This window comes from Pelecanus crispus, chromosome 5 (assembly GCF_030463565.1).
Source record: "Pelecanus crispus isolate bPelCri1 chromosome 5, bPelCri1.pri, whole genome shotgun sequence".
Lineage (NCBI taxonomy): Eukaryota > Metazoa > Chordata > Aves > Pelecaniformes > Pelecanidae > Pelecanus > Pelecanus crispus.
The window spans coordinates 77,316,575-77,344,452 of record NC_134647.1 but is presented as its reverse complement, the minus strand read 5'-3'; the positions used below and the strand labels follow the sequence as shown (position 1 = coordinate 77,344,452).

General features: G+C 44.6%; 1 protein-coding gene across 1 annotated transcript in view; it reads left to right on the top strand.

Moving 5' to 3' along the window:
• The first annotated feature begins 3,746 nt into the window (after positions 1-3,746).
• The window catches only part of COL24A1 (collagen type XXIV alpha 1 chain), a 171,227-nt gene continuing 147,095 nt past the window's right edge, over positions 3,747-27,878 (top strand). Inside the window, exons 1-3 of the mRNA XM_075711229.1 lie at positions 3,747-3,981; positions 4,684-4,905; positions 5,653-5,737. Coding sequence (XP_075567344.1) covers positions 3,747-3,981; positions 4,684-4,905; positions 5,653-5,737 — 542 coding nt within the window. The remainder of the gene's footprint in view (positions 3,982-4,683; positions 4,906-5,652; positions 5,738-27,878) is intronic.

Below are 27,878 nucleotides of genomic sequence, written 5' to 3'. Positions count from 1 at the left end.
TATCAACATTCTTCTCCTACTAAATCCAAAACACAGCAGTATGCCAGCTACTAGGAAGAAAATTAACTCTAACCCAGCCGAAACCAGGACAACTGCACGGTGGCCTGTCAGTAGAGGAATCTCCTCAGTAAATTATGTTTTGAGTAACGATGTCACCTTTAGTGAGACAAACCTGGGTTATCAACCAATTGTCCTATTTTGGCCTCAGACTCAGTTTAGCTAAGCAAACCCAGGACTAGAGGGCATGCAGCAGGACATTTTTTGCTGTCATTCAGCGCAGCGCAGTGTACTTAGTTCAGGAGAAGCATTTTTCATTTCTGCAGGTCCCAGAAAGCCACCAGCACCACAACATACATCATATTGGAAGACACTGTGATGATGCCCAACATCGGATGTATTTCTGAACTTGCTTTGAAACGTGCCATGTTTACAGTGCCACGTTCACCATCAGTATAGGGTGTATTCATGCTGTGGATCAAAACAGAGCTGCACCTGCTTACACCATGTATTTATCCATCTCTCTAAATAGCTGCTTTATTAGCAATTGTTGATTCTACTTTAAAAGGTGCTTACAGGCAGATGGTTTTACCTCATAAATCACTTTAGCATAAAGATGGATGAGCTTTATGCAGAAGTGGAGTTTGTGCCTTCTTTTCTTGCTTACTCATATTAACAGGAATGTGTATGCAAATTTCCTATCTCCCAGCAGCTACAATAAATTGCTCTTGGGCACTTGAACCCCTTCCAGCTTGATTTAGAAGTTCAAAAGAAATGTAAATATATATATTCCTTCCCCCCCCCCCCCCAAAAAAAAAAAAAAGCTGGGTCAAGGGAATTTGACTGCTTGGGTAAAGGTTTTAACCCTGTGTTAGCAGTTTTTGAAGGTACTATGGTTTTGAGGAGATAGGGCTGTCTTCCCCTTGCATGTGGGCTGCTGTTCAATAAGCCAGAGCAGTGTAAAAAGCACAGATATGAATAAGACATAAAATATAGACTGATAATTAAATACATTATGGCCCTCTATATGAGAAACAGCCTCCGCAGAAGCCCTGGTAAAGCTCCAGCTGAGATGCCTTGTCTCTAATGAGAATGAGCTGGCCCAAACAATCCGCTGGTTTCCCCATATACCCCCCAGGCTGGAGGCAGCCCCCCCTTGCTGCTGGGGGAAGCTGCTGAGATGTTCCTCTGCAGAGCTGCTGCTCTGCAGCTGGCTGAATGCTGGCCCCGGGCAGCTATTTTGGGTGTCTCTATAAGGAGCAATGTGTAAGTAAGGCTGTTATTACAAGTTGTGGCTGGAGTGTCGTGCTTAGTAGGGTCAGTATGTTTTAACAAAGTTGATCCTTTGTAGAATGATGTTGGGGTTATTTTTGTCTTTTTGGGGAGAAATGGATGTGTTTCATTGTGTGGTTTCTGATAGTTGGTTCAATGCAGATCTTGCATGTGGATAGAATCATAGAATCATAGAATTTTTTAGGTTGGAAAAGACCTTTAAGATCATCCAGTCCAACCATTAACCTACACTACCAAGTCTACTCTAAACCAATCAAGGGTAGACTAGACTAAACCATGTCCCGAAGTGCCACATCTACCCCCTCCCGATGGGGGCTTTGAGTCCTTACTTAGTTCCTCTCTACTATTTCCTTTCTCTGCTATAATACTCACACATGAACGTCTAGAGACCCATTCTCTGCAGTGGAATGGGTTGGTTTGCTATCTCAGTGTCCTGCCACCGTATGTGGCTGTAGTTGTAGTTGTATGTGTGAATATCGCCAAATGTTTGGACATAGATTTGTGATTGCAGATGTGGGCTCGGGCTGTCCTTTCTCTCTAATAGTCTCGGTGTAGAGTAAAGGAAGAAAAACAGAGTTATTACTTTGTTGTGAGTCTTTGGAAAACATCTGAGAGTGGCACGCTTATATCGTGTGTGCTGTGTCACTGCTCACGTGATGCACTGTTTATTCCCCTCTGTCAATTGTAGGATATTTGTGGAAGGAAATCCAAATATAAATTTTGGTGTCTGTAGCTTGTGAATAGCAAATAACAATGGTCCAATAGGTAAAATACACTGTGCACAGCGTTGTCTCCAAATCCTTCCCACTAATTACCGTGGCACATAGCAAATGGCTGTTAGACGAAAGGGAAGAACTTCTTCTGCCCGTTCTGGCGGTGGGCAGCTTCGTACCTGGAGTTTCCACCACCAAAATCTGTTGTGCTACACCACACAGAGTGGAAGTTCTGCATTATAACTAACTCCCAGCAATCTGCCTTGAAACTCACCTCAGATGGGAGAGATCAAGGTGTGTCTGTGTCTCCAGCACAGCCTCCGTGCTCTGAGGGGGATGCATGGGGTCAGAGCCATTCCCCCAAATCCTTCCCTATCTGAGCATTTTAGCTTTGTCCGAACAGGCAAAGCATTTGGATTTCTGCCTGCTGAAATCAGTCTTCTTTTTTCTCACCCAAAGTGCCTTTGCCTCAACCTGCATCATAGTGAGAATTAGTTTAAATTACTTAAAGCTTTCTCCAGCTATGTCTCACTATCTCAGCTGCATTTTTGGGTGCTGAACAGCAGCTCAGCTTGTTGGGAGCTGAGAGCATTCTCATGTATTAAGAACTTTATTTGCCATGTTAAAAATAGGGAATATATTCAAATGAATACAGTGTTAGAAAAAAACCACAATTTTTTGCCTTGAAAGGCAAGATGTTCTTGGTTTGTTTCAGAAAGCTGATAGGCAGGTGGGGGCAAAATGGTTGCTGAGACATACACTGGAATAACTGTTTTATTTAATGCAATTTTACTCACTAGTAAGATCACAAACTTTATCCTACAAATTGATAAGAAATATTAATGAGCTTTTACAGCTTGCAACAGAAAACTTTAAGGGTGATGTCTAGATTTTAGACCAGAAACTTCTCTGAGAGCGAGAGTATGGCATGTTGTAGAGTATTCCCATCTCCTCTCACGCCATGTCCACTGTGGCGGGGCAGACAGACCAACAGCACGGCCTCACGAGGTGCGTTTTTAGCTTGCTTTCTTACTGTGGCAACAGAATAGGCAGCATTCGATGGCCGGGTAATCAGACTTGCCCTACCGAATCTGTAGCAGAGGAGTTGAAAGACTGGCATGCAGGTACATGAAGATAATCTTGGGACTGCCCACTAAATAGTGTTAACTTTCATCCCTGCTCACCACTGGCAGTATTTCCATTCACTGAGCTAGTAATAAAAATATCTCCCATGGTCTTGAAAAGGTAGGGGAAGCAGTCAATGAAGAACCGCAAGATAACTAGTCTACAGACTCTGGAGTAGTAACATCCCCCCAGCCCCGCAGGGAATAAAACAAGGGTGAATTTACCTCTTCCTCCTTTAAATTCATTGCTCAGCAAGAATTTGTATTGTAGGAAAGCATTCCCACTGTTTTGGCATGGCTGCTATATTACTTGCTTGTTTTGGGAGTATCATTTTGGTAATATAGGGAAGGAGGAGTGTGATCTTTGGAGAAAGAGGAACTCTAAGGGAAGGGGAGCAATCTTAAATGTTGAGTTCTGGCGAAAGGAGGCTTTGTCCTGCATGACAGCTCAAAGCATAAAACTTTTACTTAAAGATGGCCTTTCTTGGTAAGTAAGGCATGCCTTCTATTTACATCCCGCGAAGGCGTCCAAGCACACTAATTAATTCTCCCCCGCAGCGGGGGGTGTGTAGGATTGACCCGGCGTTACCTGTCCCAGGTGCAGGAAGAAACAAGCTAAATGGTGGCTTTTCAGCCCTGCTGCGTGCCGCCTGCCGTGGCCGGCAGCGGCGGCGGCTGGGTGCGGGTGCAGCTGCGACCCTGGGTGGCGGAGGCTCAGGTGAGCGCAGGGAGGGGTGCAGAGCTGTGGGCATGTGCCGGGGCAGCCCTGGGAGCAGGAGGTTATGGGGGGCCGGAGGTGTCCCCCATGGCTGCCATGCCCTCGCAGTGCGGGAGCAGCCATGAACCGCCGTGGGGTCTTCTCCTGCTCCCTGTCAGGCTTCAGGCAGGGGAGAAACCCAACTTTTATTTGCTTTGGATTTAATCAGAACTGCCCTCAAATCAAAGGAGTGTTTTGAAAAGGCAAGGCCTTCAGGAAGAGGCAAAGAGTGTATAGAAAAGAGCAAAAGGTCTTCTTAAGTGCAATTCAGCAGTGTGCTTCCATCCCTATTTACCCAGCAGCGTTGCCTGCTCTTTCGCATCCAACCAGTTTAAAAATGCTTTGGGAGACAAATATCCTTATGTCCCCTGTGCCATTGGTGGGAGCAGATGGGCTCTTCCAGAAGCTCCAGTGTACTGAAACCAGTATCCCACGGCAAACTGGAGCTGCCTGGTGCATCGCTTAGGGTTCACTATGGGTGTTCGATTTAATCCTGGAACGGGAGCAAACCCAGGACTCATCATGGTAAATGGTTAACTTGCACAGAGCTCCTCTTTCATCCAAATCAATTTCCTTCAAATGTTGCAAAGTTTGGGACGGCTGTGTAAGGCAGGTTTTTATGTAAAAGAAATTGCTGAAAGCTCTCTTTGCTTTGATGCTTTCCACTGGCCCTGTCAGCCTACATTGACACCTGCATAAAGGAGTAAAATGGCAAATGTCTAGAGTTTCTGCCTTCTCACTGAGTGAGATTTGCCAGGTCTGTGTGAGGAGAAGGGCTGTACACATGGTTTATTTGTAGCCGCATATAGCGACTACTATGCAATGGAATTTCACTTGGAAGTAGTGGTGCACTGGATGCGTTTGGAGCCCGGCAGGCGTGCGGGTGCCAAGCAGGACCATGCTGCAGGTCACAGCCCCACCGCTGTGCCCACGGCTGCACGCCAAGGAGCTGGTAACCGACTGTCAGCAAACCCGGGGGAACCGCCGCTCGGTAAACTCCTGTCCTGCAATGAAACACAAGGTAATTTGAACTGTTTTGTATCACAATGAAAATGCATATGCCAGTAATCCCCCCCATTTTTATTTTCCCCCCAAACTACTGTATGAAGTCAGTAAGCCTTGCACTTGAGTCTAAACCCTGTCTGTGTTCTCCCCGCTGTCTGTAAGACTCTGGGAAGCTGTGGATATGAGGTTTCAGCAACACACGAGCCCCTGATCATCCTATCCAAATGCAAAAGGTGTTTCTTCCTGTCCTCCGCCCCTTGCCAAGGGCACCTGGGCAAAGGCAGGCTCTGGGCAAAGACCGTGGGGATGCTGGGAGGGGGAGAACGTGTCACTTCTGTAACGGGGCCCATTGCAGGTGCAAGGCTGCTGCTTGATCTGTGGGCAGCCATGCCATGCCCCCTCCTTCCTTCCTTCCTTCCTTCTATAAATGGTTTTCTCCTTGATTAGTGGTCTGTCTCACCACTTCTGTTTCAATGGCCTAACTTAGAGCAGGGCTACAAATTTGCATCCCTACAGCCAGCTCAATGTCCTTAATTATATGTGTCTTTATATGTCTAAGGAAAATTTCAGGTTTGAAAATGGATGGAGAGAGGAAAGGTTTCTATATTTGTAGGGCTATGCATTTTTCCCATGTAGTATTTCCTGTAAAGACATCTGGGGCTGATTCTCACTTATGGTAAAGGCTGCTCTACATGAATACAAAAGGGAGTTTGAAGCATGGATAACGGCATTTTCTGCTAAAGCAATGCTGGGGGACTGGCAGGAATGGGAAACCCATCAGAGTCCCAATGTCCGAGCACAGTGGCCCTCTTTGAGACACGGTCACTGGAACCACCTCCACCCTCCCTGTATGGGACACTCAGATGTGCTTCTCATGGAAGCCACGTTTGTAACAGTGAAGGAGACATCTCGCTTATCCTGGTTTTGAGAGAGGGATAAAAGGGGACACACACACCCCATACCTCCCCTGCCCAAAGCACAAACCAGTAGAAATTCCTTGCTCTAAAGTGTTTATTCATTGTTCGTTACAGCGTTCATTACAAGCTTCCTATTGTACCTGACCCTTTGAGCAGTGTTTGACCATGCAAAAAGTATCACAATAAGATGTGGCTTAGTCTTGTCTACTGTTAGTCAAGCATCATCTCTTCATGTTCTTCCCAAACATGCCATGTTTCCTGGGCTTGCTTATAGTACCTGCACAGATACTTTTTTCCTTTCAGGTTTTTTTCCATAACTAATCTGTGCAAAGACACAAAGACACCGCACCATACACAAACTGCTGCTGCTTCCAGAATATCTGTGATATTTGCCCATTCCAATAAGCTTCCTACAAGAAAGTCACAATTCAATCTTAGCTAGAATGAAGAGGAAACATGACAAAGCTTACATAGCTTTCTCCTTGCTTGTAATGCATCAACCACAGTCTTTCCCATTTCCTTTTCTAAAACAAGGCTGGAAAAGTCATCAAGATGATGCATTAATTCATTTTAAAAAGGTTGTTGAATCAGGAAATGAAATGGAAAAGTAATTTATGCTAGATACTTTCTGGTGTTTTTTACTATGTAACATTCTGGGAGATGGTTCCTTGGCTTTGTCACCAATCCAGTTCTATCCAAGTCCCAAGCCAGACATCAATATTTAATATGCTTTATAGATGTCAACTGTTTTTGTTGGATCATTTATTGCCCTTCCATTAGGGACATAATATCCTAGGAAATGATGAACACTACCTGCTGGTGAAATGAAAATGCCAGATGCAAAGAATTTTTGCTCATTTACAAAATGTCTTGTAAAGAATGACAATACTTCCTTTGATTTTTCTTTTAATGTCACTTGTTGGCTGAAGAAGTGTTCCTGAGTAAGTGTCTGCTCCGTGTCTTGTTACTAGATGAGCAAAAAAAAAAAAAAAAAGAACCAAAATGAAGACAACTGTCAGCAGTTCTGATTCTACTCTTCTCATTAGTGTAAATCTAGGATATCATCATGGAAATCAGTGTAGTTAGTGACAAACAAATTTAAGTGAGGACAGAATTGATTGAATGTACATCAGAAATACAAGCAGCTGAACTGTGTAGTGACTGCACTCTCGATCACATTTGCCTTTGGTCTCCAAAGGGACGCCATTGAACCAGCCCTGCACACCTGGCTGCAGCACTTGAGGCGCAGCAGGATTTGGTCCCACCCGTGGTCACGCCTCTCCAGCTGCTGTCCCCTGCAGGTCAGAGGGGAGACCCTCATCCCAGGTAACTGCACCGTCACCTGCAGGACTGGGAGACCCCTGTGCTGCTGAAGCCCTGCCAAAGCCCCTTTTCAAGGGTGGTCCCTCAGGCCCCAGAGGAATTGTTGCGTGTCTGGGGAAGGACTGCTGAGGCCAAAGGCAAGCTGCACAAGAGTCCTGGCTGCCTTGGAGCTGGTGGGCAGTCCAAGGGAGTTGCCATCCCTGCTGCACCTGGGATCCCTTAGCACCCAGAATGAGGAAGGTGTGATGGTGACCTGAAGCTATCCTAAACTTTTCTCCTCTTCCAGCTCTGGGATTTCTCACTTTCCTAGAGGTAGATTATTCCCATATGACAAGACTACTGACTAATCCTCTAAACCTCATTGAGCAATGGTGTGAATCCTAGTGCAACTATACTGGCAGTGTGTTCACCTGTAATGCAGCTGATTGACCTGTCCCACAGACCAAGGCATGAACTTGGAGTCCCCTGTCCAACTAACTATCCTGATGCCTCTGCCCCATTGATGTCAGCACAGCTTCCTGCCTTGGCCCTTCAGGCCCCTGCCATCAGGACTGATGCTGCTGTAGTGCCCATGGGCTTACTCCATTGTGGTGAGGTTAGAAACCAGCAGTAAAAATATGCTTCAGCACAGCTGCTTGGTGCTTGCATTGGTCAGACCAAGTGAACTAGACAGGCTGGGGAAGATAATGTGGCCCTTCAGGCAGGGCACGTGCCGCTGAATTTGAAGAACTGCAATCCTGGTGGTGTTTTTAGACCTCCTTACAGTGCTGACCTCTGTTACCCTGCGGATAGCATGGTGATGCTGTACCTGCAGACTGGCATGGAAAACAACCCACCAAATCTGTTTCACCCAAAGTACCCCATGATGCAGCAAGGTTCAACAGGCTGACGCCTCCTGTTTTCCCATTTCTGCATTTACGCCAGCCTGATACAGTTCTGAATCTTTAAAGACTGAGCTATTTTGGTTAGTAGTAGAGTTTTCTCCATGCTGTTTCCCGTATACAGCTTTCATGTTCAGCAAAGGGAAGGTCCTGGTTCAGAGAGTCTAGGTGAGGAACAGGCAAAGGTCTTCTGTGGTGAAAACACAGCTCAGACCAGAGGCTGGTGAGAGTGCGGAGTCCATCTGTCTCTGGATCTTCACATAAGGAAGCTGTAAAGCAGCCCTGAGTGCAAGGTCCTGGAAGTAGACCGCCCATGCTTCATTCTCCCTGAGAAAGCAAACAGTGCCAGGTTCAGGGTAGAAACCCTCTTTCTTCATAAAGAGATTGATGTCCTCCGAAATACATGTGACATTGCTAACTTCCAAGTTAGGAATGTATCTTTTTCCAGACTTGAAAGGGTTTGAAGTTGTTTGTATAGAGTTATGGAGTCTATAAACCAACCTTTCAAAGGTTTGAGGCAAACATACTCTTACAATTTTTCTTCACTTGCATGACAGGTCTGCAAAAAAGGCCTGAAAGGTTATTCCAGTACAGACTAACACCTAACAGTGCAAATAACCATTCTCCAAAGTACTCATATTTAAATACAACATCTATAAAATCTTGTCCTAGTACCTGAAAAACCAAAGAAGGAACAGTACCTTTTCAGTAAATATTCATACTTAGAGGATCTCTGAGATCTTCCCAAAGAAGCCGTTTCAACAGCTAGCATTTTCATGCTAGGTGTCGTGTCGTCGTGTGTGTCCCGTCCCCCCCCCCCCCCCCGTTTTCTTAGGATTTTTTTCCTATTCCTGTCACAGGCATACAAATATTTCACCAAAATTGTCTGTGAATCTTCTTGCCCTGAAATGCATTCGGTTTTAGATGGTGGTGTGTGGCTGTTGATAACATATTGGCAGCTTGAGTCATGATGGCACAAAGAAATGAAGAAGTAATTACGTCTCCTTGGTTTTACTGATGTTAAATCCAAAACACAACCAGGAAACACTGACCCCTCACTCCCCTCATGGGCATTTGCTGTTTATTGTAAATATTTGTCCATGAAACTGTGGAACAGCTGAGACATGTCCCTGTGAGATGCCTCTGTGGAAAACAAGTTAAATCTGTCTCTTTGAAAAGAACATCATAGACGGCAATTTTTTCCTTATATATTTGTGTATGTGAAAGCAGTAGGTAGCTTTTTGCAGGTAGAAATACTGGAGAAAAGAGGATATGTTTGCCCAGCTTGATTAAACTTCATTGGGTGCCTCTGGCTCCTCTTGGAGGCATCAAAACCTATAAGCTTTACTATCCCATTGCCTCTCCTAATCTATTTTGCGGTAGGCTTTCCTCTGGAAAGGAGACTCTGAAATGAGCCAACTTAAAGCTGCTCTTTCATCATTGAAACAAGGGACTTGTGAATGTATCATGTTTAGGCAAAAATGAAGCATTCCTAAACACTCTTGTTGAAGAGAAGACTTGCGAAGTATGAGCTATATTTCTGAGTATCATTCCAGAGCATGGCTTGACTTGCTCTACTGAGAGACTAAAATTGATCCCCTAAAACTTACTCATTTCTAAGTACTTATTTTACTCCTTCACATATGAAACAGTATCCAGACAACACAAGTTGTCTGGTGGGAAATTTGTAAGTGATGTGCTATTCCTCTCTCACGGTGAATTCCCACCGTAGCACATTCAGGATTGCACAATTGCAAGCTAAAATAGAACTGAAAATATGACAAAGGGAAGCAGACCAAAATAAACCCCTGGTGTGAGATGTCATTACCTGTCATTGGGAAAGCAATTGAAGGTTTTCACACAACTGGCTATAAGATTTCCTGAGCTAAATTATGCTGTCAACAAACCACATAAAAGTAATTTAACAAATGTCAGACCATCTTGGAAAAAAAGAAAAAAAACCCCAAAACCCATAAGTACAAGGGCAGGACAAAGCTATTGTATGATCTGTCGTGAGAACCGATGAATGGAGAGCTGTTTCTAATGCTCTGAAAGCATCTTGGGCAGCTATAATCCATCTGCCTAAGCTGACTTAAATATGCTGGCTGAGAAAAGGGGAAGAAAGATCCCCCCCCCCCTCCTCTCTCCCCCCATATGATGGGGGAAAAATTATTTTTTAATATGTTGTCATAGTTCCCTTTGAGTTAGCCATGGTATATTTCAGCCGCTGAATGACACCATTGGGCTGCATGTAAGTTCAATAATTTTTATTAAAATTAATATTTTTTATTAAATTACTAAAAATTCTTTTCCCCTTCTATTTCAAAGCTCTATATGCAGTGCTATAGCCTGGTATATATTTAAGAAACTTTGAGATAGATGGGTATGCAATATAGTTTAAGAATTGCCAGTGGGAGGGGGGAAAAAAAAATTCACATCATTAGAGTATGAAAAAGATGAAGTCTATGCTTGCATACAACCAGGAGATAAAAGACTGGATCAGTTTGCCAAAGAAACCTTTCCTGGTTATCCTAAAATGTTTTATAAGAGGTTATCAAAGTACTCCAGTAAGGCTATTGCATAAAGACCACATAACTTAAAACCAAAGCCATGTACAAGATCATAGAATCATAGAATTGTTTACATTGGAAAAGAAAGACCTTTAAGATCATCCAGTCCAACCATTAACCTAACACTACCAAGTCCACCACTAAACCAATTAAGGGGAGAGTAGCAATTTCATGTTTCCTGGCTTGATGGCTGGACTATTTATAATGAAAGTAAAAACTAGGAATTATTAAGATTAGAAAGGATCTCTAAGATCATCAGTCCAATTGTCAACCCAACACCACCATGCCCACTAAACCATGTCCCAAAGTGCATGTCTACCATTTTTTAAACACCTCCAGGGACGGTAACTCCACCATCTCTCTGGGCAGCCTGTTCCAATGCTTGACCACTCTTTCCATGAAGAAATTTTTCCTAATATCCAATCTAAATCTCCCCCGGCACAGCTTGAGCCCATTTCCTCTCGTCCTATCACTAGCTACGTGGGAGAAGAGACCAACACCCACCTCACTACACCCTCCTTTCAGGTAGTTGTAGAGAGCGATAAGGTCTCCCCTCAGCCTCCTCTTCTCCAGGCTAAACAACCCCAGTTCCCTCAGCCGCTCCCCATCAGCCCTGTGCTCCAGACCCTTCACCAGCCTCGTTGCCCTTCTCTGGACACGCTCCAGCACCTCAATGTCTTTCTCGAATTGAGGGGCCCAAGATGCAGCTATATGAATTGCTGTTCAGATGTGCAGCATTGTTTGGCTCCCGTAATTACCTCTGTGCGCGTTCCTCCCCTTACAGGGAACACAGGAAAGCTCAGCTGCCGGTGAAAGCAGAATACCAAACAAGATGCCAAATAATCTGGCTTCACAGCTTCACACAGCACAAACAGAGGGGGAAAGAGCAGAAAGAGGCACAAGGCACAGGGTCCAAGCACAGGATCAGCAAGATGCAAAAGAATGAGGTTCCCAGTGATTCTTCAGACAAGGTCAGGATGCGCAGCTGAGTTAAATGGGAAAACTAAATGACTTCCTATTAGTAGACTATTCCTGGTTTTGTTTTAAAATTGAGCAGGAATATCATCAAGGTGTAGTATCCTGCTGTTTGCAATTCTTTGATGCGTGAGCTCAGGCAGACAATAGCAAGACTGTGCTGTAGAGCCCAGTGTGGTGGTAGAACTGTCAATCCAAATAACTGAGAACCAAAAAAGTTGTTACAGCACAGCTGGTATTGTTTGGGAGGATAATCTGTTTGGACTTACAGGACAAAAAAGAAACCCAATGCAATTTGAAGTGCCACCATCCATCAAGCTTTTTGCATTTACAGTAGGTGGAACTACACAACAACAGACCGGGAAGGAAGAAATCTTGTGTTAAGAAACTCCCTGCTATGGTAGAAAATACAGATGCAAGGTTGCAAAGGGCCAGACTCCACTACAGTGTATTTATCTGATATTATCACTTTGGAGAGCAGCTCCCGGGGGTCGTGAGGAAGGAAGCTGCTGAATGAGATGAAACAAGACCACGAGTCTTGCATCCCGTGGAGAACCACCATGTTACTGATGGTGCCTAACTGAAGTCAGCAATTCAGGGGAGAGACTGACAGCACAGCCAGCATCTATCTCCAGCTGCCAGATTTACCTCAAGCTCTGACTGTGCCTCTGCAAAAACTGCATTTCCGAGAGCAGGAAGGGATCTCAATGGCCCAAAAAGCCATGGAGTTTCCGAGATGATCACCATATATTATGGCAACTATCAGCATGTGTTATGTTTTGCATGTGTTAGATACTCTGCTTAGAAATAACCGAGCGGTGCGGAGGGCTGGAGGGCAACGCACGCCCTGTGCTGCGTGCGCTTCCCTCTGCAACCAGCTCCTGTGTCTGCGGCTAGAAAGCACTGCAGGCTCCTGTTAGTATCGTGCATTTAGACCCTTAGAAAAACAAAATGGTTTGAATGACATGATTATGAGGATTTTTTCTTTATTATATGCTTCTGGGAAAGACAAGGTGGGAGAATTAGTTAATATTTTAGACTACAGGAGGTAAGTGAAGAGAGCGGAGTGTATAGAGTGTGTAAGTTCAGAGTTGCTGCTGTTTAATGGACTGCAGTCACATATCGCAGCATGTGTACATGTAATTGTCTCCCAAACTGGAGACTGAATCCTTAAAGGTTCCCTTGCTACACATTACTTCTCTAAACAAGAGACAGAAATATAATACAATATTACCAAAGTAGATGATTCATTCTGATATGCTACTTAAAACACGCCAAGGACACTAGCTACAGCTCAGCCAAAAACTCCCTGTCTGAAATAAACATTGATCTGATAGAGTCCTGCATTAATTTTTAAAACATAACAGCAGGGGGCAAGGAGGGCCAGGGTTTTTCACTGCAAACTAGCTGCTTACACAATAGCAACAAGGTATATTTTCAGTGCTTACTGTTCTTTCTCTACATAATTCTCCCCAGAAACTGTATTTGCAATGGCAAAGTTCTGAAGAATTCTAACGTTTTTAAGGCTCTTCTTTCAGAATAATTCAGTTTTCAGTGAATAGTCGGGAAAAACACACCCTGCTTTGCACAATGCGCGTAAGATTACAGAAATGTATTTTTAGGGTAATGAGCTAAATTAACATCTGGCTCAACTGATATTTCAGCTGTATTACATGCATTTGGTCTGAATGTAGCACATACCTTATTTTTTGTGCTCAGATTATGCAGTGGCATCTATCCTATATGCATATAGCATGCAACCTATCCCCGACATCTGTATAAATCTTGGATTTTCAGTCATCTGGCATACTTGTAAGTTCTCCGCATTTTTTATTACTTTGCTTACAACTAATTACTCTGGATACAGCACAGTCTATTTATATGCTTTGTAAACACTCCCTCTTCCAAATGCTTTGTGGTATCATTTTCTTCAGTGTCTTTATGGAAGATTGTCAAATGAGGGAAGCAGCTGAACTGGAGAGGCATCGAAACGAATGGAAAATAAATCCCCTAACATCAACAAGGAAGTGATTGTCAGTGTTAGCAAATATTTCTGATAACTGTTCTGTTACATTATTTACAAGTTTGGAGTAATATGTTACCTGCTGCCATGCAAAATTAAGATTTGCCTTTTTTTTTTCTTTCCCTGGCAGGCTGCCATGTGAAGTAACTGCAGTGCATAAAATCCCGTAGCACAGAACAAGCAGCTTGCAAGCAGCGTTGGTGCCACTGGGAATCTTTCCACTACTTGACAATGGCCTCACAGCAGCAATCGGTCTTTTAGTGCTCCTGCAGGCGCCAGGATTTCCTCAAAAGTACCATTAAGATAATGAAATGATCTTTTTTGCCTAGATAGATGCATGCCTTTGTCCATATGGATTAATGAATCTCGTCCTACATGCAGAACTGGAGATGGGCACGCTTGCCTGGCTGTTGCTGGCACATGCAATTTCCTCCTGGCAATCGGTGTGAAGCCTAGAAGGGGGTTTCCTATCTCCAAGTTTGATAAACTGCTCCATCCTCCAAAGTGCAGAAAATGGCATTGAGTAAAGGCCCAGAGGTGCTGCTGGCTGTCAGAGGCACACATGAAATGCTCCCCTCTCCTGTGACCAAGTTCCCGATATCTGGAGTTCTTCCATGAAACCCATAGGTGTATTTGGCAGTTACTGGGATTTTGTCAAAAGTAAACTGGACCTGGTAGAGACGATACTGCCAAAAATGAAGGTTCTGGTCATATAAAGAAGCATGTCACCGAAATATCCAAATGGATTTGACAAGAGGCTTTTATGTCTTGGAAAAATTAACACCTTTTGATTGCCACTGTTTCCTCAGGAGTCTGCTTTGACAAATGTGGTGGTTTAGCACCTATGAATACTCCAAGTGAACTGCCCAAACGTTAACAGGAAGACTCTGTTTTATAATCAGCCTTGTGCCATGCCAGTGAATGACAAAAAATAAAACCCCAAACAAAAAAAACCCACCCCGAAACAAAACAAACACCCTCCCCCCCAAATAAGTCACCTAAAAAAAAACAAACCCAAAACCCAACAAAACCACCCAACTTGTAAAGAATATTAAGCTCAGGGAAATAATTTTCTAATCAATAATGTCACTTCAAGAACAATGCAATTCTGAAAAGATCTGGGCATATTTGTCCAACTTCTTAACATGTATTTAAACTATAAAAATACTTCCTGAGTTAAGAGAGGTTATAGCTGCAATTCTTTGTAAAGGAATAAAATCTTAATTTTCTGGAAAATTTTTATTAAAATCCATTTTGTTCCAGTTCTCCAACAGGCAAATAAGAATGCTGTTATATTTACATATGTAACTTTGAAATCATTGCAAGTCAGCTATTAAGAGAGAATACTTTGCTTTGGAAAAGACCAGCTAGCTTACATGTGTTGGCCAACCAACTTAAAGCAAAGCTAAACATCTGATAACCATAAATGCTATTTTTTTGTATGCACATTCTAATGCCATAAGTACTTGAGACAAAAAAGTGATCCCCAAACTATAAAACAGAAAAAGAACAAACGATAGACTTTTTATGTGACTTTTTCTTTTTTCTTCCCCCTCTTACTGGTTTTAGAGATGTCTACATTTTGGTCTGTGTGAACGTCTGTCTTGGCTGGATGGTTTCAGAAAACTTTAAACAGCCCCAGCAGTTTCTGAAGGGAGGTAGAAAGCATATTGTTGGGTCTATGTTTGAAAATGGAGACTGAGGTAAGGTTTGGCATCTCCTGCTTCAAAGGAAATGGCTAAAATCTGGCAGTGGAGTAGATCATTGTGCCAGCCTGATGTCTCTTGCCTTGCCATTACAATTCAAAGAGGTTGTGAGCATTTCAAAAAGCAGCCGTTCACTTATGTCCAGGAGAGACAGCACAGGTTTCACCCCTATGCTTCCTGGAGGTCCCGGGGTGCAACGCCCATCCATCCCCAGAGGACCTGGAGCACGAGAAAAAGGTTGGAGCCCTGTGAAAATATAATCCACGATCCTGTAAGGACTCTAGTGCGCAACGCGAGGTGCAAACAAAAGTTAATGCTGGTACTTTGACAAGTTCTGGACTTCTCAACCTTGAGCATGTTCATTCATTAAACTATTGCGTGTGTGTTTGGGTCAACATGGTGCAGCCACACATATCATCTGTTGTTCAACTTCTGACTATGTCTAAGCCAACACCGGATAACTAAACAACCATGAGGTTTTTTATGGCTCTCTGTAATAAGAATAATCCAGGCACATCTGGCTTAATGAACTTGTTTGATCCAAGCAGAAAAAAACGTCTCATCTTTCAGATGTATTCATAATTTTTCTCTGGTTTCTTTTAATCAGTGTTTATAGGAGGATTTTATTCAGTTCTACTTTTTTACATGACATGAGTAGGAAGGGGGGAAGGGCTGCTCTGAAATAATTTTGTGCCTGGTGAAAGACCCGGTCCTTTACTTTCCTGCAACAGTAGTTCTTGCTCACGTACCTAATCAATTTTAAATAACCAAAGAACAGGATCAAAATTTCATCTCTAAAAATAAGGTGATGAAAATAGACTATTAAAAATGCTATGCTATATTGGTGGTACAGCTGTAAGGGATTTACAAAAATTAATTATATTACTTTTGTAAAAATATCAGCATTGAAGTTAGTGCCAATGTATTTTGGTCTTGGATTCCACATATTCATCTGTCTGGTATTTTCAGAAAAAGCAATCTACTTCAAGTCTCTTTCTCTATAGAAATTTTTTCCTGCCATTATACATGCCTGATCTAGAATTCTTAATTTGGAAATTGAATGTTCATCATACAAACATACCATGTTGTACTTGACAATATTTTTGGCTTTCTTCTTAAATCCAGAGATTCCAAGAAAACAACCAACAATAAGCCCCATGGTTTTTTCCCTTATTGAGAGCTAAAGAGTACCGAAGAAGTCCGATGATGACGCACTCGTGCAAAAGAAAAAACGTGGGAAATAGTGCGATTTCCATTTTCATTGATATTGTTAATACCTACTGAGTCTGGAAACTCCTGTTTTGATGAACGTCATCAACAAATGTTGTCAGGTTTAAATTACTCCATTGTTCTGCCTGATGTAGGTGTGCTGTGTGTTGAGAGACTCAGGATATTTAAAAACCACTGGAGAGAACTGGTAGGCAGTTAGAGGAAACTTTCTGACATATCAGAGCAATCATTTATTGTGAATGGTTGTGATAACTATGTGAAGATGGTAAAATTATTTACGGTTTTGTGATTAAATTTCTCTCTTCCCTAAGATGGAGTTCGTAAGTATTCATAGTATTATGACATTATTTCACTCTCTTTCAAAGTTTGGGCAGGGAAAATTGAGTTCTTGTGGCTGCCTCAAACAACCGTATCTTGCATCATTTTGAAGATCATAAACTGGAGTCTCATGGAAATTTCTGCTTCTGTAATTGGGGAGAAAATTCTGGTAAGATTTTTAATGTGAGAACAAGTCCTCTTACTCCAAGGCAGAGATTTAATGTTGTGTTAGCCACTAAGCATCCGTAGCTCACCTCTCATCAGGTGAGAAAGTGGAGGACTGAGGCTTCTGCAAACTCCCCTTGCTGTTGCCAGAAGCTAATTTTGCAGAAGCAAGCCAAAACTGTATTTTAGTAACTGCAGAAGGAATATCTGGGAACACATTTTTTTGGCTGCAGGGAAGCACTGTTAAAACGTGCACAGCTCCAGGGCTGGAAGCAGAGATGGTCAAGAAAGACTTTTCTAGGACTAATGAACTGCGGAATGAAGCATCACCCACAGTTGCTGAGAAAAGAAAGGGAATGTCTTTAAAAAGGACTGGCCTAATGCAGAGCTCTCTGCGGCTCGGGAATGAAATACTTCTCAGATGACTGTGCTGGTTCTTCCAGATGTGTGAGCAATTTTTAGTGCTGATGAGATTTTGCTAGCGGGCTGAGCGCGCCATATGAGTGTGGACAGTTTCACTCCAAAGGGGCTCCATTTTTATTCTTTTACAGAGAGTGGTTTTCAGGAAACACCTGCAGATTTTATCCTGCAGAAAGATGTCTCTAAGAGTTTTTTGACCCATCCTTCCAATGTGACAGGGTGCTATGGAGCACTACTGAGGAGGTCAAGTGCGCATCCTTGGGTGCTATGAGCTAGTGTTTTTTCACACAGGACAGCCACAGCCTTTTATTTTTTTCAAAAATAGGCTTTTGTTTCATTTTACTGATGGAGACAGGGCAAGTTTTATACAATGACTGAGAACCAGGACCCTCTGGGAAGGGCTCCTGCCATGGGCAGGAGGCTTTGAGGAGACCTGCTGGGGAAGCCCTGACCCCACCGAGGTTGCTGAATGCCCATGGCAGGAGGTCACAGCCACCACTCCAGTGGGCAAATGCTGGTTAAACACACCCGCTGAGGCCTGTCTTGCTCTCTGTCTCTCTCTCAGCACACATTGGTAGAGGTGGTAGCTTGGTCCTAGGAGTACAGACTCTTAGCCATATTTATGGACTTCACCTACAAGGGGATTTTTCAGTTCAATGAGTATCCCAGAAAATACCTCATGTCAAATACATCTTCCCGCCTGTAAGAGTGGGTGTCTCCACTTCCTGCCTGGATGGCAAAACACTCCATCAATGATGGGATAAAGATTAACTACAAATGAAAGTAATTGGATTTTCTCTAACTCCTCCTCTGTTTTTAATTTCACCAGTTGCTCTTAGGCTCCAGAGCTCCTCTTTGAGATGGAAATTTACTGTGCTTCTCTCTTGGCAGTTTGGCCTATTTGGTAATTGGAGTCTTCTCATTCGGTGAGCCGTTCCGATGGTTCCCACGTTGCACTCGTTCTTGCTCTCGTATTTTCCGTTCACTTATTGCTTTCCTAATAACTGCTTCTCAGGCTTCTCTCTTCCTTTAATATTTTCTTGTGTGTTTGGCTAGCCTTCTCCGCATTCTTGGTATGGCATACGATGTGCCATCACTGCAACAAGACGTCAGAGCTTTTCAGCTGCTGGGCGTGGGGTTGCTCCTCCAGAAGGCTTTGCTTCGGTCACCCGTTTCAGCTCTCTCCGGGGGAGTTTTTACTCTGCTTATGGTAGGTCTCCACTATAGCAATGACTTTCTAAAATGGATGATACCTGGTCTTGTAAACAATTGCAAGTATCTTGGCTTCATTGAGACACCTTTCTCAGCTGGAGCCGCTGAAGCCTTGTGGTCTGGAGCCTCTACTCTGTCTTGCGGTTCACTGAGGCTCTCTTCTGTTTCTCACTCCTGGCTGGATATATTCCCTTGTTTGCTTTAACTAAGCATCTTAGAGGAATCTCACTGGTCTATATGGTCATTTGTGGCTTGGCATTTTTGTCAGTCCTGACTCTGTCGTGCCAGTTTTTTGCTCCGTGTGCCAGGATCTCTGAAGTTCAGTCCCATGTACCCACAGCACTCTCCTTTCCTCTCTCGGCCCCTTCCCCTCACAGGTTTTTGTGTGTTGGTTTGGTAATGCAGAAAAATCCTCTCCACTCCAAATTCTTCAGAATGTAAATTTATGTTAATTATCTCTTTAGTTTGCTGGTAGGAAATTAGGAGGGCTAGAATTAATCTAAAAAGTCATCAGCTGTGCTCTTTAAAGGCATTTCCAGATTTTTTACACATTCAAAACCGGACAACATTGCTTCTCACTAATTCCATCTATCGGAAGGTAATAGGCATAATCAGAGAGAGTAGGAAGACTCTGGTCATTACAATTTCTTTCATTTTCTACAAAGAATAGACATGTCTAATGGTTTCAGACCTGGAGTCCCCCTTTCTTCAATTTTAGCCAGTTGTTGTCAAAGACATGCTGTAATCCTTTCCATTTCTTGTATTTCTTAATCATATTTGATAGCTTGGTAACTTTCTTTAACCAGAACAATGTGTTAAACTTTTTTTGGCTGCCACAGAGCAAATTCTAAATAAATATTTTGCTGAACTAGGTTCCAGCAGTTTTGGTACGTAGCCTAACACCATATATTGTGGTGTGCAGGGAAAATCAGTTCTCCAAAGGGAACTCAATAGCAGCATGGATCTTCTGCCAAAAATTCCTAATTCTGGGACTGTACCAGGAAACTTGTGTGGGTGCCGTTCTGCTCCTACTAAAGTCAAAGGTAAAGCTCCTACTGACAGCAGTGGGATAAGGCTCAGGCTCCAACACTCAGTCCTCACATTCCTGCTTCACACATTTTCCTTTGAATTCTTATTAATTTTTTAATTTATTTTTAGGCTCTGGCAATGTACTAACCATTGCTCTCTCCTGTACATTTTCTGGAAGGAGAACAACAGATAGGAACCATTTTCCTTGCCTCTTACACCGTTTAAGAGTAGCTCCTGTTCTGTGCCCTAAAGCGTGGCTGGAACTCAGCAGCTGTAACCTGGAGTGACAGATGAGCAAGTTAGATCATGAAAGAAGGGGAACAAAAAAATGCTGGGAAAAGAGAAAACAAACAGAAGAAGAATTTGCAATCATGTCAGCAAGGCAAGAAGTGATATCTCGAAAGAACTAATTTTGTATTTCAGTAATCCCTGGGTTTACTTGGAGAGATAGGAGAAATCAGGGATAGGCTGTGGTCAAGCAGGAGATAGCAGACATGGAAAAATGGGATCTCGGGACATTTACCATAGGAAATGAAACTCCAACATGACTGTGTTGCAATGAGTGCTAACACATTTGGAGCTTGACCACATCTTTTGGTGTGTGTAAGTATGCAGATGGTTATATATAGCTCTGGAAATAAACACACGTAATCGGATAGCTTTAAACATAGTAGGTTTTGCTTAATAGGCTGTAAGAACACTTGGAAGAAGGAAGTGTAAGAATAAAACTAATACTGATTTTTGCCATGAAGCTCAGAAGAGATTTGGAGCTGATCTAAAACACAAGGCCATGGGCAACAAATTTGGGGACTGCTGGACTATTTCCGACAGTGCCACCCACTCACTGCCTGCCATCAGGGAATTCATTTGATTTCCTCGTGCTTTTTCATTTGCTTTCTTCATTTGCATGAGATGGCGCTCATTTCTTCTGTTAGGAGCTTCAGCAGCTCTGAAGGGTGTTAATATCGAAGGAAAGCAACTAAGCTGCCGCGTAAGTGCAAGAGCTGCCAGGCAGAAATACACAGGGGGGAAACAAGGAGCATCCCTTGCACATTCCCAGCCCATTTGCGGACACGTGGCTCAGAGACGTGTGAGCTGCGTGCGGCGGGGAGACGGAAAGGCCCAGGTAATCCTTCCCCTGGGCTGTGCCTCCCCACAGCCTGACCAGCCCCCTGGGCAGAACAGCCACGGGGCCTGCCCAAAAGGCCCAAAGGCAGGGTTCAAACCACAGCAGGGGCTGTAACAAGGACCTAAAGAGCAAAGCGCCAAAGGGCGGTGAAGTGTCCTACTTTGTGAACTTAATTTTCTAGCTTTGAATACAGAAAACTGAACAACCAATGCTATTTTTTTTAAAACTTTATACTGCTTTAAGTCACTGCATGATCAGGGTCAGCAAAGCTTTAGTTGCACCCTGTATGTGCAGCTGGCAAGAATCTCGAGTTGTGCCTTCTTCAGTGCAAACACTGCTGGAAAAGGAGATCCCGGCACGTAATGCCCCCAGCCCATCTCGCCATGTGCTGCAGAATGGCTCCTGTACTTGTTGGTGTGCACTGAAATGAGGGCAGGATTCACCCACGGTCACTCTCGGGGCAGAATTCTCTCCGTAATAGCCCTAATGCTGATACTAAAGGGTTAATAAATCAACTATATGCCTACTGCATACAAGACATCTTATTTAAGGGCTTGATAGATTTCATGGAATGGCACCAAACCATTCCAAACCCAATCTGTAATGTACACATTTTAGTTCATCTTAATGCTAATAAACAAAACCTAAATGAAATATAAGACTGCAGTTTTTGGAAGCCATTCAAGTGTGGTTTAAAACAGAAATGCTGACAAAGACTTTATTGCAGCAGTGTCCAATACCTCCCTGGGCAGGCACCATGTTCTCTTTGGTGAACGAATAAATTTTCCTGTTCTGCTGTCACTTTGTTAATGCAAGGTACGTAGACAGGAAGACAAAATGTTGTCAGCTTTTAGCTTTGGCTTTCAAAAAGTGAAGAAAATAGGAAATTCCTTGGTAGCCAGTGAGACTACATAGATTCTGGATGATTCAAGGTATTGAAAATGCATTTCAGCGTGAAATTAATCACTGAAACACTCAGGTGTGTTGCCTGAGAATAATTTTTTCCCCTGTAACTTTGGCTTCTCTTATCTCCACGCAAATTCACTGTTCTAGGTTTGCCCTTGGTTGCCTCACAATTTTCTCCCCCTATTTTCCTGCCTGCTCCTAGCTACCTGGATCACCCAGAAAAGGCCTTTTCAGCCAAGTGGAGCATCCTCAGTGACAACAATATAAACTCCTTGCCTTGTCCAGCCTTTCTTTGTGCCTTATCGTTTCTCTTGTTTTCTGCTGTTCGATAATACATTCGGTTTTATTTCATTTCACCTTTTTCCATCTTACCTACAACTTGAAGGTCTTTGCTGCAGATCTGATCTGAAATCTTCGTTCTTGAAACACCCAGCAAGAGCCAAATACCACAACCCGAACTCACATCAAATTTCTGCTTAGGTCAATGGAAGTTTTGCCTAAGCAAGGCTGCAGGATTTGCCCACGGGTTTGCTGTACAGCGTGTATTGCGAGGTCTGGTGTTGTTTAACTCGTAGAATCATAGAATCGTTTAGGTTGGAAAAGACCTTTAAAATCATCCAGTCCAACCATTAACCTAACACTACCAAGTCCACCACTAAACCCATTAAGGGTAGAGTAATAATTTCATGTTTCCTGGCTTGGTAGCTGGTCTCAAAACAAACAAGGTTTGTTTTGAGAGACAGTTTGTGTAAAGATGTCTTATGGGATATAGCTGTAATAGACTGCGTTACTGGGACAAGGTAAGAAAACTGGAAAATAAAGCTAAAAAGACCTTTGTCTCTTTAGGAAGAAGGCGGTGAAGGGTGTCGTTATTTTTTTTGGCATCGTAGCACTACCAAATTACATCTGCTCTTCAAAATGTTTTCCGGAGGGAGGACTGCCGGACCCCACTCCACTTACACTCGAGATGCAAAGCCTGCAGCACACTCAGCTTTTTCTCTTTACATCTTTGCATCCTCTCCCTTCCCCCGCCCTCCCCCGTCCCCACATTTTGATTTAACTCGCAGCTCCCTGCCGAGCTGAAGCCCCTCGCCCTTCGGACGCAGCGAGGGGCATCACCTGCCCGCCTCTTCCCCACCCCTCCCGCCGCACCGGGGGCCGCCGGGGCTGGGGGGGACCCACGACGGAGCGGGGCGCGGAGGGGGCGCGGAGGGGCCGCGTCCCGCCCCGGGGGCCGCGTTTGCTGATGTAATCGCCGGGCAGCCAGCGCTGAAATTTAACACCGGGGCGGGCGGGGAGGGCCGCCGGTGCCGGGGCAGAGCGGCTGCAGCGCTGCTCCGCCGCCGGACTCCGCGGGCAGCCGGGGGCTCCCCCCCAACCCGCCCCCCCCGCCCCCGCGGGCCGCCCTCGGGCTTGCGCGGAGCTCGGCGGAGACCTCGGGGCCGGCGGGGTTTCATGGACAGGAGCTGACCCTGCGGCGGCGCGGCGCTCGGCTCCGGTTTTCCCTCGGATCTCCGCTGCCCGGGCAAATGCATACAAATGCATTTGGGAGCCGAGAGGAGAAGGCGAGGACGCATCTCTCCCGCGGCGCAAACGTAAGCGGGAGCCGGGGAGGCGTGAGGGCGGGCCCCGCTCCCCCGGCCGCACCGCACCGCACCGCACCGCACCGCGGGGCCGGAGGACGGCGACCCCGGTGGGCTGTCCCCGCGGCCCGGGTGGGCTGTCCGCCCACCGCTACCCCCCGAGCAGCGGCCGTAACCCCGCGCCGTCCCGGCTGCCCCCGGAGGAGCGGCGGGGGCTGCGCGGTGCCGGCTCCGCGGCCGCAGCCCTCCCAGGCGCTCCCCCTTATCCCTCCTCTCCCTCCTGCTTTCCTGGGTGTTCCCGGCCCCGTCCAGGACCCTCGTGTCGTCCCTTCCCCCGTGGAAGCCCACGCGCGGCAGGGGAGCGGGGCTGCCTGAGCCCAAAGCCCGCCCGGCCCCCGCCCCCGGGGGCAGGCAGGGCTCCTGGGGCACGGCGAGCCCCTGCACCCACGAGTGGTCCGGCTGCTCGTCCTCCTTTCGGTAGCTCGCTATTAAAACACGGCAAAGAAACAAACCCCGCGGAATTTGCCTTTGAGAGCTGGGGCTGCTCTCAAGGGAGAGGATGGGAGAGGACCAGATGAGGTGCCCTGCATTGACTCCCTTCTGCGACAGGCTGAGGTATTTCTAAAGCAGCATCATCTGCGATGCGAAGGTAGAGCTCCGCTCTCCTCTGTAGTTTGCCTAAAAGCAGCCTAGGCAAGACGATAGCGAACTTTTGGTAGTTGTAGTGATATTATAGAGGTTACCAGTATGTGTCTCCTTTTGTAAAGTGCTTCTTATATTCTGGCTGCAGCTTAAATTAAGTTTCCTGAGAGCTCCGAGCGGGACGGAGACAGATTTGTCTCGTGTTGTGGTGAGGATTATGCTGGTAAAGCGTGCCTGGTGTATAATCTGGGTGCGCTTGAACGCTTCAGAGGCGTTACGTGGCTGCCTGAAGGTGGCCTTCCTTGGTGATCTGCATGTTTAATGGCTGTGTCTGTGGCACTTCTTCAGGAATTGTCTGAGTGCAATTTAAAAAAGGGTTTTATTTGATATCTGTAAAGGGATATTGTTGATAGAGAACCATAAATCGGATTATAGTAAAGCAGTACAGTAGCAGAGATGCAGTTTACCCGAGTTCAAAATGGGAGATGGCTTCAGAATATGTATCTATATGTTTCTATCTTGTTTACCTAATTTCCTTGACTAGAGAGAAAGCAACCCGGTTGCTTGCCTGTGCTAAGAAACCAGAATTCTTCGCAAAAGGATCAGGTTTCCTTAGCATATATCAAACCAGGCAATCCCTTGCAACCTAGCCCACCTTTTTGTGGAAATGCCATTAGGTCAGACCTGCTACCTGTATAGAGGTGTCTCTGCAGGTTAAATAAATGAAACTCCTACGGCTGCGTGACTCCTAAATCTCTCACTAAAGTTGTCGATGGAATGTTTAATTTTAAAACATGAACAGCCTTGTCTTACCCTTGTCTTTCGCGAGCGCTGAGTTGTAGAACATTTGAAGAGCGAACTACAAAATGTACAGACACAAACCCTGAAAGAAGAGAGTATTTCACAGGAGTGGGAATTTAGGCTGTATATCTTTGTCTTAATACTGAAGAAAACACTTAGTGTGTGCTATCTAGACAAGAGAACTAGTGTAAGAAGTCGGGGACGTACTCATAAAATGGTTCTAAAAATCACACCTTTTCCATTAATTTTTTTCTCCTTTTAGAAATACTAACAGAGTTGACTGTTCTTCTGGACGTGGTAGTTTCATCTTAAGCCATATGCTCTCCAGAGAGTGGCTGGGCCACCAGGCAGGGACTTTCCTTTCTCCGAACCACAGCACTGTTGTAGGATTCCCCTTAGGCCACTGTTCCTCAGAAGGAAAGAGCAATACAACTTTTGATCCTCTACCTCTCGCCTTATCTTGTGTCTCTCCCTTTTTCCCTTCTTTCCAATTGTGAACTTGTGGTGAAGGATTTAGGAGCTTCCCCCTCGCTGGTTAGGTGCACAGCTGCATCCGTGCCCAAAGGGTGTGCGACTGTCACCCAGGAAAGGCTTTGGAGGCTGTTGTGTCCCCTCAAGCCATGTTGATAGTAGGCCTCTTGGGAGGCAGCACTGGACCTGCTGGCTGATCTCATTATAGTGGCAAAGGAAGATATCTTTCTTCTCAGATCTCAAAAGATAAGGTTTTTAACAGCTTGGGGTCTTTGAGAGGCCCAGGGCATCTCTATCCACAAGATGCTGTCACCTTTCCCAAAGCTCTTCTCAGGCTTGATGGACACAAACTGGGCCATTCTCCTCAGCAGTCCTCAGAGGAGATCCAGTGAAGCAATGCACGTGGGGCAGGTGCTGGTGTTTAAACAATCATCTCTGATGAGCTCAAGGTTGAACGCATCTGTGCCAGTTACACTGGGAACAGGTTTTCCTACCTTCTCTGGCAGCCAGCTAGTGGCATTTCCTCCTTTAAACTTGAGGTTTAGGAAACCAGCCTGGAATGAAGAGGATACCGCTGTGCGCTGACCAGACCCGAGCTCTGTACGCTGCTGAATAGTCTTCAGAGGGTGGAATTTTTCATCGTTTGCCACAACTTGCTTTGAAGCTTATCGGTTTCCTCATCCATTTGTCACCCCTAATGGAAAAAAAATAAACATGGATAGTCACTGTCCACTTGTAGGAAGAGGCAAACAGCTGCAAGATGTCAAAGATTATCAGAAAGATAACTCTGTTTTAAGTGGTAGAATAGCTCAACCACATTTGATAGTGCTTTCCTCCAAACAATGATACAGTTGCCCTCGGCTTGTGCTTGCGTGTAAAACAGGAGAGAGGATGAAAAGGTAGAAGGAGGGGAGGAAGCTCAAGAGATACCTAGACTCTAGGGCAGGACATAGCCAAGGGGTATTGGAACAGCTTCATGTGTGATATTAAAGGGGAAAAATAGCCAGAATTCAAGTCGGCTGGAGTCTTCCCTGCCACGTGCTCTTGCATTTTTCTGTTGTCATGTCCCAACAGGGCAGGTGTCCCCAAGAGCTATGGGCTCAGCTAAGGTTTGCAGTCTAGGGTTTCTGTGCGCTGCTTGCTTTGTTCTTGCAGCTATGGCAGGCGATGGATTGAGCCATGTATGCGTTACGTAGCAGGGAGCCTGGTGGCTTAGTGGCAGTGCTGGTGTCAGAATGGAGACTGAGAATTGGCTGCTCTGCAAAGAGGTAGCGATCTTGACCAAGAAGGGAGGGTTTGCATGAATGGGCTCTCTCAGAAAGACAATTTCATTTTTTCATCTTCAGCTATGGAGGGCTCCCTTGTACAACTTCACTTTAGGTTGCATGTGGCTTCATTTACAAAAAGTTTTACTTTTTGTGAAAAAACGTAGGAAGACGACTAACTTTCCCACATGTTAGAGGACCTCCAGCTCTATGGTTGTGTCTGGTCCCTGTTTTTTCTCTTAGCTGATCACTCATCTGTTCTTAACATTAGCTGGAGAGCACTGCGTAAGCCAGACATTTGTCTTTAACTCTCACTAAATGTTTCTATATATCCAGTTACATCTGTGTAATTTACAGCCCTGGGAGCATTTTGGAATTTCTTGCCTTCCTACAACATTTGCTGGGAGGTGATGAAGGCAGATACCTGACACACAGCTTGTCCCTGGCTGATGTTGTAAAAGAGATTGTTGTAATGTTAAGAGGAGTCATCTTTGCATTTTGGGCTCTAGGGTCTTTTGAGCATCCTGACTTTGGAGTTAACTAAGATGTCCTGTGTGATTTTTAATTGTGAATCCATTTTGCACTCGTGAAAGTCAAATAAATAAATAGAGTTGTCCTGAGTTTTAGCTGATACGGTGCAATGCATGGACTTTCTTCCTAACATACCTATCTCCTGTCACTGAGCTTCTTATTAGATCAAAAGATGATGCATTGTGTGACACGGAAACTCTCAACTTGAATTCTGGTCTTCAGAGCTGAAAAAAAACCAAAGTGAGTGTCCCATAGCTGACCTGCTCTTTGGACAACAGTCAATATTAGGTCTTTTGCTGGAGTGGCAGAACTGCTCCAGTAGACATTTCATGGCTGCAGCAGGAGAAAGCCTGAAGAAAGAAATAGCTAGGGACTGCAGTGGATAATTAAAAAACATGCCCTTACAAGCATGTTGGGATTTGTAAGGTGTAGTTTCCACCCCACTCCCCTTCTGTGATCAAAACTGGAGCAATGATGCATATCTTTGAATATCCTGTACGTTCTGTGCATTTTCTTCTGAAAACCATGATCGTTTTACTGTGGCAATACCAATGACAAAATATTACCATTATCATGCCTTACTGTTCCTTAAATTATTCATTTGTTCTGATTGCCAAAACTTAAGCTCCCACAATATACAAGTCCATGTGTAGGTGTATAACCAACGGACCTAATTTTGTCCAAGATCTGGCCCACTTATTTGGTTTGAAAACTTTGAGCAGGTGTTTTGAAGAATGCTGCAGGAGATTCTTTAAGGCATATCACAGCAGGAGAAATATATGTAGTCTAATTTTATAAAGCTTTTCTTCCCTGCCCCTGTAATTTGAAATCCTGTTTAAATAAGTGCTTTGCCTGAAAAATCAGTGTGGCAATTTGTGAATACAGCCCAGGC